This window comes from Hemicordylus capensis, chromosome 1, assembly GCF_027244095.1.
Source record: "Hemicordylus capensis ecotype Gifberg chromosome 1, rHemCap1.1.pri, whole genome shotgun sequence".
NCBI classification, from domain to species: domain Eukaryota; kingdom Metazoa; phylum Chordata; class Lepidosauria; order Squamata; family Cordylidae; genus Hemicordylus; species Hemicordylus capensis.
Genome location: NC_069657.1, coordinates 182,314,007 through 182,327,204, shown reverse-complemented (window position 1 = coordinate 182,327,204; position 13,198 = coordinate 182,314,007). Strand labels below are relative to the sequence as shown.

Sequence of the window (13,198 nt, the reverse complement as noted above, 5' to 3'; positions counted from 1 at the left end):
ATCCATGCTGCATACTGCAGCACGGAGCTCCAGAGGCTGGGACAACGTGTCCTGGACGCCGGAGATCCCACAATGCACCGCACGATGCATTGGGGGATTCCCCCAGGAGCTGGGTGCTCTAGGCACCCGTCTCTGTGTCTGCTGGGGCTAAACATAGCCCCAGCAAACACACGATCCCGGAGCCTGGGTTAAGGGCTTGCTGCACCCTGGCTAAGAGCCATGCTTCAAAGTAGGGCTAGGCAGTGCTATCCCACCAGGATTGGGACTGATCCTGGAGGTTCTCATGCTCAGCCTAACCCAGGCTGGACTTCGCTAGCCTGCATTAGGGTGTGCATGAGAATAGCCTCCTAGTTTTTGATCCTAATTTGCTGGCTGATCACAAACTATGGTTTGTCTATTTGGGCATCATGCCAAACTATAATTAAGCCTTGTGAAGGAAACTTTGGCCAGCTAACTTTCTCAGCTCTGTTTTTGAAGTCTGCCTTAAAACCTTAATTTGGAACAGCCTGTTTGCTCAAATATGTGTGTCTAAATTGCGCACATGCTCTCCCTCCCCTCCCTCTCTCTTGTTCTCTCTCTCTCGTTCTCTCCCTCTCTCTTTCAATTCCCTGTGTAAACTGAAGTCTGTCTTCTAGCTAGCTTCCCATTTCATCCTTTTGAATATGTTTTGATAACAAGTATACGTGGTTATAGGAGTGTCTTATTCTTGGCAGAACGATGTGATGGGTGTGTGCAAATGGCTTTAACAGTCCAGTGCTTTGCAGCTATCAGTTTCCTGGAAAGGAGTTTCACAATGATGCTGTAATTGTCTGTGATGGGCTTATACAGTTTTGCTTAGATGATCTATAGGACATACCACATCTTTTAGTGTGGGCAGTTACTGGTAGTTAACCATTAATTGGTTAACTGAATGGTTAACCAATGGCTTGGTTAACAAGTTGTTGGTTGTTACAGTTAAATGCCATGTTTCAGCTTGCACATGCTCACAAGTATAAGTGCTATAAGAACCTCCAGTTTCTAGTGCTATAAGATAGTGTTATAAGAGCCTCCAATTTTTGTATAATCTGTTCTTTTCTAGGCCTCATCTTCATGGTGACTACCATTAACACCATTATTGGAATAATTTTAAATTTCCATTACCTTAAAAGCAGTTAATATATGTACACATTTTTGTGTAAATACAAATTGGAGGATTGCAGATGAAGAGGTGTTGTCATGTGGGGATGAGGGGATGGGACAGATTGCTACCAGGCCTCACAAGGTTGAAGACTCCATCATACTATTATTGTTGTTGTTTACTGACAGACTTTGGCAGGGGCATGTTTGCAGAAGGGAGTCCTTCCTAAAGATTTTATTTTTCCCTGGGCACCTCTTTGCATTCCATTCAGGCTGTAACTTTCAGCAGTGAGGCCCAGCCATGGTATTCTCCCACTCTTGTCACGTCTTTCCAGATGACTTGAAACCCACCCCTTCAGCATAATCTGGGTAGTTGAACTGCCTTTGGACAGAGCTGGGGACATGGGCGGAACTACCATTAGGCAAGGCGAGACAGTTGTCTGGGGGCCCCACTGCCTGGAGGGGCCCACCAGAGACACCTCACATGACTCCCCATTGACCCCTGCCCAGCCCCAAGGCCCCTCAGCCACTTGCCCTGTTTGCGCTCTCTCCAGCTTGTTCTCCTGGCCGGCAATCGAGGCAGCAGACAAGCTGCAAAGAGCTCCTTTTCTCCTGCCTCTCAGCTGATCAGTGGGTGGGCAGAGCTTCCAGGGAGGCCTCCATGTAGGCTTTAGTGAAGCCTGAACTGGAGGCCTGCAGGCCCCAAGCAAGCAAGGAGGCAGGCAGGCAGAGTGGCCCCCACAGTTCTCTGCAGCAGACCCTCTGCCACCCAGCCCGCCCAGCATTTGCCAGGTAGAATGTGAACTCCTTTTTGTCCCCCCCCCCGCATATATAGGGATCTGCTTGCCATAGGGCTTTGATATGGGGCGGGGGGGGGGGAAGACTGAGAAGTCTCTGAATATTTACCGTAATTTAAAACAGCTTGGAAAATTTGCTGGCTTAAAAAAAACCTATCTAAAAAGTCCTATAAGTGGCTTGTTTCATGGCAGAAAATTATAACAACTTCTGGAACAAACAATATTTTGTTTGTTTGTTTGTTTATTTATTTATTCATTCATTCATTCATTTATAAATGCACTTATGTTCAAGTTGTTTTGCAACCCAGAAGGTCTGAGTGAGAACTGTGAAGCATGTGTTGTGCTTTTATTTTACTTTATTTTTCTTGTGTGTGAACTGCTCCCCAGTAACTGGCAGGGACTTCAGGGTACATCTGGCCAACATGTGAATGCAGCACCTCCATTCCAGAGTAGATGTGTGTTAAAGGGCTTAAAAAGCTTCCTGTGAGAAACCTCCTGGAATCCAACTTTACTGAATTGGTTCAGAATTCTGAGAAAACATACATAGGCTCACCCTGCATGGTTGAAAGTCTCCTTTGCTAATCTGCAGCGAGGGGGCCATTTTAATAATTAGTGTTTCTAGTGTGTTCTAGGCATTAAAAGTAGCACAAATATATAGTACTCATTGTATATCACTGTATATTGTGAAGTGTGCGTGTGTGTATTCAGTGAAATGTATTTCCAGGCAGCATACTTATTTTGAAATATCAGACTTAAATCCTTGGGGGCCTGGGGTGTGTGGAGGCCCTGGACTTTGAGGGGCTGGGGGCCCATTTTAAAATCTTGTCTCTGGGCCCACTCCAAGCTTGTTACGCCCCTGGTGTTATCAGTATGCTGATGACACCCAAATCTATTTCTCCATGCCAGCTTCATCAGGCAATGTATAACTTTCCTAAATGCCTGCCTCGAGGCAGTAATGGACTGGCTGAGAGATAACAAACTGAGACTGAATCCAAACAAGAGAGAGGTGCACATTGTAGGAAGCCACAGTTAAGGAAATGGGATAGATCTGCCAGTTCTGGATGGGGTTACATTCCCCCAGAAGGAACAGGTTCACAGTTTGGGAGTACTTCTGGACCCAACCCTCTCTCTGATACCTCAGGTGGAGGCAGCGGCCAGGAGTACTTTCTATCAGCTTCGGCTGGTTCATCAACTGTGCCCTTTCCTAGAAGTATCTTTTGAGACTGCAGGGCAACTGGACTACATACAAAGGCAGCCTCATGTAGAGTGCATTTCAGTAGTCAAGCCTGGAGGTTACCAGCATGTGTACCACTGTCTTAAGGTCACTTATTTCTACTTCTAGCCAGCTCCCCATTAGTACCTAGTTTTCCTAAATTGACTGGATATTCTAATATATGCAGATAAATAGTAGAAAATCACTTACTTACTTCTTACTTACTTCGAAAAACAGTTTGAAATGACTAGATGTTTCATTCAAGACTGCCTGGAGTTGAGAGGCCACCACCTTCTCAGTCACCTTGGCCAACCAACAAATAATTATAGTGTTTTTTCAAATATTTATTATGTGTAGCATTCATAGTGATGCTTGTGGAAGAACTTGCTGTTGTGGTGCTCTGCGAAGTTTTCAGAGTATTCATTGGGCTCTCCTGCAGTCACCTAATTGATAAAAATAGGAGGGAATCAAGATGTGGACTTTACCCCTTCCAGACTGGCATAAAACCACTCTTCAGTGGGGAATGCTTAACTAGTTTAAACCATGAGACGGAACTATACCATCTATTATGTTATGAAATAGGGGGCTTGAGGTCTGTGTCCTGGGGGAGGATGTCAAAAAACCTGGAATGATTCAGGATCCATATAAAAATAGAAAGATAAAAATTTAGTTTGAGAGTAGACTTGTTCATTTAGGCATACAATTTAGTTAAGACTTTTCTGAAATATACACTACCTAGTTTTCCTAAATTGACTGGATGTTCTAATATATGCGGATAAATAGTAGAAAATCACTTCATCAGATTTTAGGAACAAGAGGATAAGTAGGTTACATGCATGGCAAGATTTCTTCACAGCAATAGTGGTGCTTGCCTCCTTGTTGTATCAATAGAGAGAAGAAAACCCCTCATTATTTTATTATTATTAATTATTATTATTTATTTCATACATTTATATACCGCCCAAAACGCAAGTTCTCTGGGCAGTTTACAGGACAATAAAAACAGCCAATAAAAGATTAAAACATTTCAACAATTAAAATTAAAAAGTTAAAATTATTAAAACACAATTAAAACAGTATCTGGCTCGCATCTTTTATAGTAGACACACTTGGCTGTTCATTTAGTTAGTTTAGCTTTTCAATTAAGGTTTAGATCAATAAGTTTCAGTGCACATGTCACTATTGATTGTTCTAGAACTGCAGCTGCAATTCCGGCTGTAGTGAAAAAAGGACTTGCACTGTCGTGTTTATGTCTCTTCTTCACTCCCAAATTTCAGTGCTGTAACTCCAGGCCGTTTGTGAGCAGTGCCATGGCTGTATCTGTAAGTCATGCCCAATGGCCTAGAAGCCCTCGCTCCCATTCTTATTCTGTGTGCTCAGTAGCACCCTTTGGACGGGATTTCCGCCCTGAAGTCTGGCCCTCCACCGTGGGGCAAGGGCAAATGTCCCGCTGGGGACCTGGGTAGCGTCTGTGCTGCCAGGTGCCTCACTAGCAGCCCACCCGCTAATGCAGCCCACGCACCTGATCTCCTCTGTTGCACGGCAGCGGGCGCTGAGGGCCCGGGTTTGGTTGGGGGACTGCCTGCGTGCGCCTGTGCAGTCACTAGTGATGCACGTGACATGACATGAGGGCATTTGCATCCCACGAGGCGAGACAGGGCAGCATGAGCAGAGGCTGCTGCAAGGGAGCTCTGAGTGAACTGCACGGGCAGCAGCACTTGCAGCAGCCACCGCTCCAGAGCGAGAGAGTCTCCCCCTCGGCCGAGCAGTGACCACAGGCATGAGTGGAGAGGGAGAGGGAGAAGCAAACAGTAGCACTGGGCAAGCACCTGCAGCCAGCCAGCCAGCATGTGCCTCCCTTACTTGCCACCCTGCACACACACACACACACACACACACACACCCAGACCAACAGAGAAACACTACCAGACTAGCCTAGTCCAAAGAACAGCAACAGTGGGTGGGGTGGTGGGTTTTTTTTTTTTGGTTTTTTTTTTTAGTGCATTCAGCTAATTGAAGTGGCAAAATTGTCCATGCAAAATGTGGTGTCTGCAGGTCAGCTGGAAGTATCATCTTCAGAATTCTAAAAATACCTCCCCCACCCTTTTCAGCTTTCTATGAACATGTTCTGGAATATTGCAGCTAAACTAGTGGGGGGGGGGTGGCCCAAAAGGCCTTTAGGTGCAGGCTCCAAAATTACCTAGTTGCATCTCTCTGTGTGATGATTAATTTATGGAATTCTCTGCCACAGGATGTGATGAAGGCCACCAGCTATGATGACTTTAATTAGGGCTTAGACACATTTGTGGAGAATAGGTCTATCAGTAGCTACTAATCTTAATGACTAATAGACTATCTCCAGAATCATAGGCAAGATGCCTCTGAATACCAGTTGCAGGGGAGCAACAGAAGGAGAGAGGGGGCATGCCCTCATGTTCTGGTTGTGAGCTTCCCAGTGGCATCTGGTAGGCCACTGTGGAAAACAGGCTGCTGGACTAGATAGGCCTTGGGCCTAATCCAGCAAGGCTCCTCTTATGTTCTTATGATGATGCCATGTATTCCAAGTCTGGCACTGAGAATAGATTCCAGAACAGAGCCCAGGGGTGCTTCAGCTGAGCCTTGGAGACCCGAGGCTCAAATGAAGCCCTGTCTTTGAAAAGTCCCATAGGCAGTTTACTTCAGCATGGGTAGAATTGACCCTTGCTGGTATCAGACTCCTGAATCTCTTATTCTGTTGAGACACCACATTGCCAGTGATTAAGAATTAATAGAATTGGAGGGGGTTTTATAGGCCCTCTAGTCCAGTCCCCAATTCAGTGCAGGAAATCTTGACATGTTTGAAGTCCAAGAAGTCCTTGGCAACAGATGGCTGTTCAAGCCTCTGTTAGATGAGCTCCAGCAAGAGAGAGCCTATCAGCCTCTATTATCATGGCCAAACTGCACTTGTGATTGACAGGTTTTCCCTAATGTTCAGCTGAAATCTGCCCTTGTAAGCTAAGCCCACTGGATCTAGTAGTGTTGCTCTCTGAAGCAGTAGAGAATACGTCGTTGTCATCATCTGTGTGACAGCCCTTCAGTTATCTGAAGAGTGCTATCATGTCCTGCTTCAGTGTTCTTTTTTCCAGGCGACACATGCTCAGTTCCTTCAACTTTTTCTCATATTATTGCATGATATTGATTCTGTACTGCCTAAAACACCCACAGAAGGTAGCCACAAGTGGAAAACAAAGCTTTCTTCAGATACTGTATTAAATGATCTTCAACAAGCTACCCAGTGATACTGTGACTCTGGCATGATACCTTAAGTAAGGTTGACGGATGCTGGTGGCAGGTGGGTTTTTTTGTGTTTTTTAAAGGCTTGTTTTATTTTGAAGGGTTGTTCCTTTCCCAGGACACAATAAAGATAAATGTTACTTGCTAGTGTGGTGGTGACAACTGAAAACATGGGAAAGAGTTATTATCTGTCTAAATTGATTTGCTGATTCTGTTTAGAAAAAGCTTGTGGAATATACTGAGCTAGTGAAGAAGAGAAGACTTACGTTCAGAGAAAGAAAGGAATGGTTTAGACATAAATGAGTGAAGAGATAGGCAAGTGTGCTTTGAAGTTTGTAAACTTGATGAATTCTGCCTTTCTTAAGGCTTGATTTGGATTTTTAGCACTCTTGTGTTACGGAGTCGTAGCACATGGAGTCATAGCACGTACCCAGTACTGTTGTAAGGGCACTTCTTCACCCCCAATTCCAGCTGAATCAAGCAAACTACTGCGCTTACCAGAGCTTATTCTTTGAGGGTTGGCTTCCAGTTCAAGCAAGTGAGACAGTCAGTAGGCAAGAGTGTTTGGATTAGGCTGCTTTGCCATCCAGGCAAGTAAAGCACTTTGGGAAAATAGAAAGTTCCAACAGACCAACCAATTCCACCTTAATGCAATCAGAGAAACTCCTAGACATGGATTAAATTGGCATACCTATAGCCCTGTTGTCTTTGCACTCACCTTCTCAGTTCCCTTGACTCTTAAGAACAAGTTATTGGCTTATCTAATTCCTCAGCTATTAGCAGCAAGCAGTAAATATAATCTGAATGCTTATGTTGATTCTGAGTCTATTGAACTGATTCATTCTCATATATATATATATATAGAGAGAGAGAGAGAGATCCCAGAGCAAGTGCTTCTTTTTTCTTTTCACACAGTGGTCTTCTCTATTTTTTAAATGGGGGCCACTTTGGCAAACAAAACTTGAATGTGAGAGCCTTTTCCTACCATGCTGATCTTCTTGCAGTGCTGCACTTTTCTGAGAGCTGGGGTGGCCCTTTAAAATATATGAAGCCCTATCAAGAGTTGGTGAACATAAGAACAGCCCTGCTGGATCAGGCCCAAGGCCTATCTAGTCCAGCATCCTGTTTCACACAGTGGCCCACCAGATGCCTCTGAGAAGCTCACAAGCAAGAGGAGAGAGCACGCCCTTTCTCTTGGTGTTACTCCCTTGCAACCGGTTAGGACTGGAAAACTGAGTTCGAGTCGGCCTAGCCTGGTTCTGTGCACACTCGAACTAGACCTGGTTCGAGTTCGAACCGAGCCTGTTCAAAATGCTTGGAGGCCTACTAGTAAAGGGGAATCTGATAAGGATTCCCCTTTACCAGTAAAGGGCAGGGGGGCCTCCATAAAAGTAAAGCAGGCGGGAGAGGAGTAAAAATGTACCTTAGAAGTGCTGGAGGCGATAGCCATCCCACCCCCTCTGGCCTCCCCCTGAGTAGCCCAGGCTGGTTTGGGCCTCCACGCAGGTGTGGAAGTCACTAAAACGACTAGGCCTGAACTGGCCCACACTACTCAGAGGAGGGTGGTGGGGAGCCGCTGGTCGCCTGCATCCATAGCTGGTGGTGACGGCACTTCTAAGGTACCTTTTTACTCTCCTCCCGCCCACTCTACTTTTACGGAATCCCCCTGCCCCACTCCCACCCCACACTGGTAAAGGGGAATCCTTGCCAGATTCCCCTTTACCAATAGAGTTTTGAGCTGGCTCGGTTCGAACTGGGCCTGGTTCAGTTTGAACTTGGGATGAACCAGGTCCAGAATGGTTTGACTTGAATCCTTCAAGCTGGGCCAGCTCATAGTCGAGCCTGGCTTCAGCCAAGCTGGCTCGCACACCCCCACAGCTGGTATTTAGAGGCATTTTACCTATGAGGCTGGAGGTGGCCTATAGTCACCGAACTCGTTGCCATTGATAGACCTTTCCTCCTTGAATTTGTCAAAGCCCCTTTTAAAGCCATCCAAGCTAGTGGCCATCATCACATCTTATGGAAGAGAATTCCATAGATTGATTATGTGCTGTGTGAAAAAGTAATTCCTTTTTATCAGTTCTAAATTTCCTGGCCTTCAGTTTTATGGGATGACCCATGTTTCTAGTGTTGTGAGAGAGGGAGACAGAATTCTCTCTGTTCAATCTCTCTACTCTATGCATAATTTTATACATCTCTAACATGTCTCCCCATAGTTTTCTCTTTTCCAAGATAAAGAGCCCCAGGCCTTGCCTCATAAGGGAATTGCTCCAGGCCCCTGATTATTTCAGTTGCCCTCTTCTGCACCTTTTCAGTTTCTACAATGTCTTCCTTAAAATATAGTGGCCAGAACTGCACACAGTACTCCAAATGTGGCCACACCACAGATGTGTACAAGGGCATTATAATATTAGCATTTTTATTTTCAGTCCCCTTTCTAATGGTCCCTAGCATGGAATTTGCCTTTTTCACAGCTGCCACGCACTGAGTGGACTCTTTCAATGAGATGTCCACCATGACTTGCAAGATCTCTTTCCTGGTCAGTCACCTACAGTTCAGACTCCACCAGCGTATATGTGAAGCTGCGTTTTCTTGCCCCAATATGTATCACTTTACACTTGCTTACATTGAACTGCATTTGCTATTTTGTCACCAGCTCACCCAGTTTGCAGAGATTCTTTTGGATCTCCTCACAATCTGCCTTGGATTTCACTACCCTAAATAGTTTACTGTCATCTGCAAATTTGGCCACTTATTTATGAATAGGTTAAAGAGCACTGGTCGCAGTACAGATCCCTGGAATACCTTTCTTCCCTCCATTTTGAAAACTGTCCACTTATTCCTACCCTCTGATTCCTGTCCTTCAACCACTTACCAACCCACACATGAACCTGTCCCCTTATCCCACGACTACTAAGTTTATTCAGGAGCCTTTGGTGGGGAACTTTGTCAAAAGTTTTCTGGAAGGCCAAGTATACTATGTCAACCGAATCACCTTTATACACATGCCTGTTGACATTCACAAAGAACTCCAAAAGGTTAGTGAATCAAGACTTTCCCTTGCAGAAACCATGCTCGTTCTCCTTCAGCAAGGCCTGTTCTTCTATATGTTTCAACAATTGCTTCCTTAAGTATGCTTTCCATCAATTTACCTGACACAAAAGTTAAGCTAACTGGCCTGTAATTTCTTGGATCTACTCTGGATTCATTTTTGAAAATGGAAGTTACATTAGATACTTTCCAGTCCTGGCATGGTTTGGGGGGGGGGGGAGATTCAGGAATTAGTAGGGGGACGAGGGGAAGGGAGCAGGAGAAGGGGAAGGGATGAAGGAATTCCAGGCTTGTAGGAGCAGCATATTTACCCAGGACCAGAGACTGGAGAATGGTGAATCTCATCAGCTGAAGGAGTGAGACGCTTGGCTGGAGACAGGAGTTGTTGCAGTTGCTTCAGATCATGGCTGAGAGCCGGAGCACCATGGCTGGGGAGTCTTGACTTCTCACTGCGCAGTAGAAGTCACAGATATCTCCTGCCCATGGGCAGAGTTCCTGCTTCTTAGCCCCGCGGCTTAGCAGCAAACTCTGGCATAGCGTGTCAGCAGATCTTGTTGCAGGCACAAGATTGCTAAACTCTCTGTCTAGTAGCCCCCACTCTTTATAGTGTATTTTCCTTTGATCTATACAAATCTCATCTTTTCCTGGGTTCCCCAGAAGGGGTGACAAAGCTGTTACTTTCTGGACAATGTCTTTTAATTATTCAGGATATTGGCCAGTTCAGAGAAATCTGAATCTCATCTTCTGCAAACTGTGCACTTTGAAGGGAGCGGGAGGGGGAGCAAGTGTTAGTAGAAAGACTAAATCTACAGGTGTTCTCCTAGGGTGGAATTTCTATAGACAGCAACTGAGTAATCCCCCTTGGGCATAGCAGAGCCAATCATTGAAAATGATTAGCATAGATTTCTTGCACAGACATTATCTGATAGTGAGTTACATTCTAGCATATTGATTAGCTCAGGCCCGGCCCTTTGTGTTTTCTTAAGTATCCAGTTCACAATGCAATGCTGGAATGCCTCACCCAGAGGCAGAGCAAGCAGTTCTCCCAGAGTTCAGGAGTTAATTCATTTCTTAATATAAAATGAAATCAGACACAGGCCTATATTTCACCATACTTCTGAGTTGGTACCTCTGGATCTGACATGTTATAGACCGTTCATAACAGGATCAAGACTTGCCCTTGCAGAAACCATGCTCGTTCTCCTTCAGCAAGGCCTGTTCTTCTATATGTTTTAACAATTGCTTCCTTAAGTATGCTTTCCATCAATTTACCTGACACAAAAGTTAAGCTAACTGGCCTGTAATTTCTTGGATCTACTCTGGATTCATTTTTGAAAATGGAAGTTACATTAGCTACTTTCCAGTCCTCTGGTACAGAGCCTGATTGTAGGGACAAATTACATATTTTTGCTAGGAGATCAGCAATTTCATATTTTAGTTCCTTCAGAACTCTTATGTGGATACCATATATTCCTGGAAATTAGTTAATTTTTAGTTTTTAAAGTCCGTTTAGAACATCCTCTCTTGTCACTTCAAATTGGGCCAGTTCTTCAGCCACCAAGTTTAGTGCTGGAGTGGGTATATGGTCAGTATCCTCTGCTGTGAAGACAGATGCAAAAAACTAATTCAGGTTCTCTTCAATCTCCTCATCCTCCCTAATAATCCCTTTCATGCCAATGGCCTCCCTGGCAGGTTTTCTACTTATGATATATTTAAAGTTTTTTGACATTCCCCTTGACACTTCTAGCTATATGCTCCTCAAACGCTTTTTGCATTTCTTTTGCCAGAGTTTATGTTCCTTTCTGTTCTCTTCATTTGGGCAAAACTTCCATTTTCTGAAGGAAGTCTTCTTCCCTTTTATAGCTTCCCTGGCCCTACTTGTTAGCCACGCTAGTGTCCTCCTGAACATGGTGGTACCCTTCCTCCTTCTTGGCATACATTCCAACTGAGGTTCTATTACTGTGGTTTTAAATAAGTTCCATGCTTTCCATTTGACCCTCCTGACTTTCCCTTTCAGCTTCCTTTTCACCAGTCGCCTGATTTTTGAGACATTTCCCCTCCAATGCATTTGTGTTACCATCCTGGAAGGCATACACAGAGCCTAGACAAAGTGAAGATCATTCCTGCACTGTCCCCATAGAACTCTATAGAGAAAGCACTAGGAAGAATTACACTCACAAGCATTCTGTGTGCGCCTTCCAAGATGGTGTTTGGATTCAAGAGAACACTCTTTCTCTTAAAGGAGCCCCACTGGTACTTGGCAAAGTGCAGCATTACATGGTGTTTATAGCCACCTATAGGTGAGGGGCTGGGCTTCAGCCTAAAGGCCTGAAGCTTTGCACATAAACCTAATAAACAATTAGTTAAGCATTTACACCTAGAGTTGATAGGAGCCGTCACTGACTCCCAAGCCTTACTATGGAGAACATTACCTTCACATATATCATCCTCACACTTGTGCAAACAGCACTATAAAAAGAAGCACAAAAATATTCTCTCTTTTCTAAAGTCCTTTAAAGAGTTTAATCGTGTCTCTGTGCCATGTTGGTGGTTTTGGCAGTGCTGTAGGGTCATCAATATACATTTATTATATATCCTGTCCATCTTATATAAACTATCAGTGGTTTACAACATATTAAAATAAAGAAAAAGGGATTTGCATAAGGCTGTAGATAAGCCAGCATAGCGTAGTGTTTCGAGTGTTGTACTAGGACTGGGAAGACCCAGGTTCAAATCCCCATTCCATCATGAAACTCACTAGGTTACTCTGGGCCAGTCATGTATCTCTCAGCCTCACAGGGTGGTTGTGAGAATAAAAATAACCATGTACACTGCTCTGAGCTCCTTGGAGAAAGAGCGGAATATAAATGTAATAAATGAAATAAATATTGCTCTAAAATGTTTCTTTTTGCCATACTATTACTCTCTGAATAAAATATATTTATAGTTTTAAGAACTAGCCAATGCATATTTTGATTCATTCCCTCGCCCCCTCCCTCCCTCCCTCCTTTTGGTTGATATGTATTTTGATAACTTACTTTTGTATTTTTGTATGGTAGTAATCTAATAAAATATGTAGTTTCATGCTTTATTTCTCATTCTGACCAACTGGCTACTGTCTAGAGTCTTTAAATGATGTAGCACTGGTTCTAACTGATGTTAGTAAGTGTGAGAAGTGAACGGAAAGCTCATTGTTATATATTTTTCTTTTAAGTTAACACTATCGAGTTAACAATATTGCTATTTCATCCCTATTGCCTACAACAGAAATGGTACTCAGGGGTTTAAATTATTCTGTTGAGAAATATAGAAATGTAAAGTCAAGGCTTACTTTAACAGTCAGGGCTGTTCTAAATCATTATGAAGCATTTCCCCCAAATCATTGTTTGAAAGCAAATCTATATGTGCATGTAGATGCTTGGTACCATACCATACAGGTGAAACTCGGAAAATTAGAATATCGTGCAAAAGTCCATTAATTTCAGTAATGCAAATTAAAAGGTGAAACTGATATATGAGACAGACGCATTACATGCAAAGCGAGATAAGTCAAGCCTTAATTTGTTATAATTGTGATGATCATGGCGTACAGCTCATGAAAACCCCAAATCCACAATCCCAGGAAATTAGAATATTACATGGAACCAAGAAGACAAGGATTGTAGAATAGAACAATATCGGACCTCTGAAAAGTATACAGTATACTGTGCTTGATTGGCCAGGAAACTCGCCTGACCTGACCCCATAG

The 13,198-nt window shown here is 43.8% G+C and overlaps 1 protein-coding gene across 7 annotated transcripts in view; it reads left to right on the top strand.

The window, feature by feature from the left end:
* The window catches only part of CACNB4 (calcium voltage-gated channel auxiliary subunit beta 4), a 237,505-nt gene that overhangs the window by 133,609 nt on the left and 90,698 nt on the right, over positions 1–13,198 (top strand). Inside the window, exon 1 of one of the 7 annotated variants that reach the window (XR_008312792.1) lies at positions 9,012–9,437. The exons of 5 other annotated variants lie outside the window; for them this stretch is intronic. Coding sequence is in view for 1 of the 2 variants with exons in the window: in XM_053282295.1 (XP_053138270.1) it covers positions 9,285–9,437 (153 nt within the window). In the remaining variant the exon portion in view is untranslated. Of the gene's footprint in view, positions 1–9,011; positions 9,438–13,198 lie in introns of those variants that run through there. One more of the 7 variants, XM_053282295.1, reaches the window with a different exon arrangement.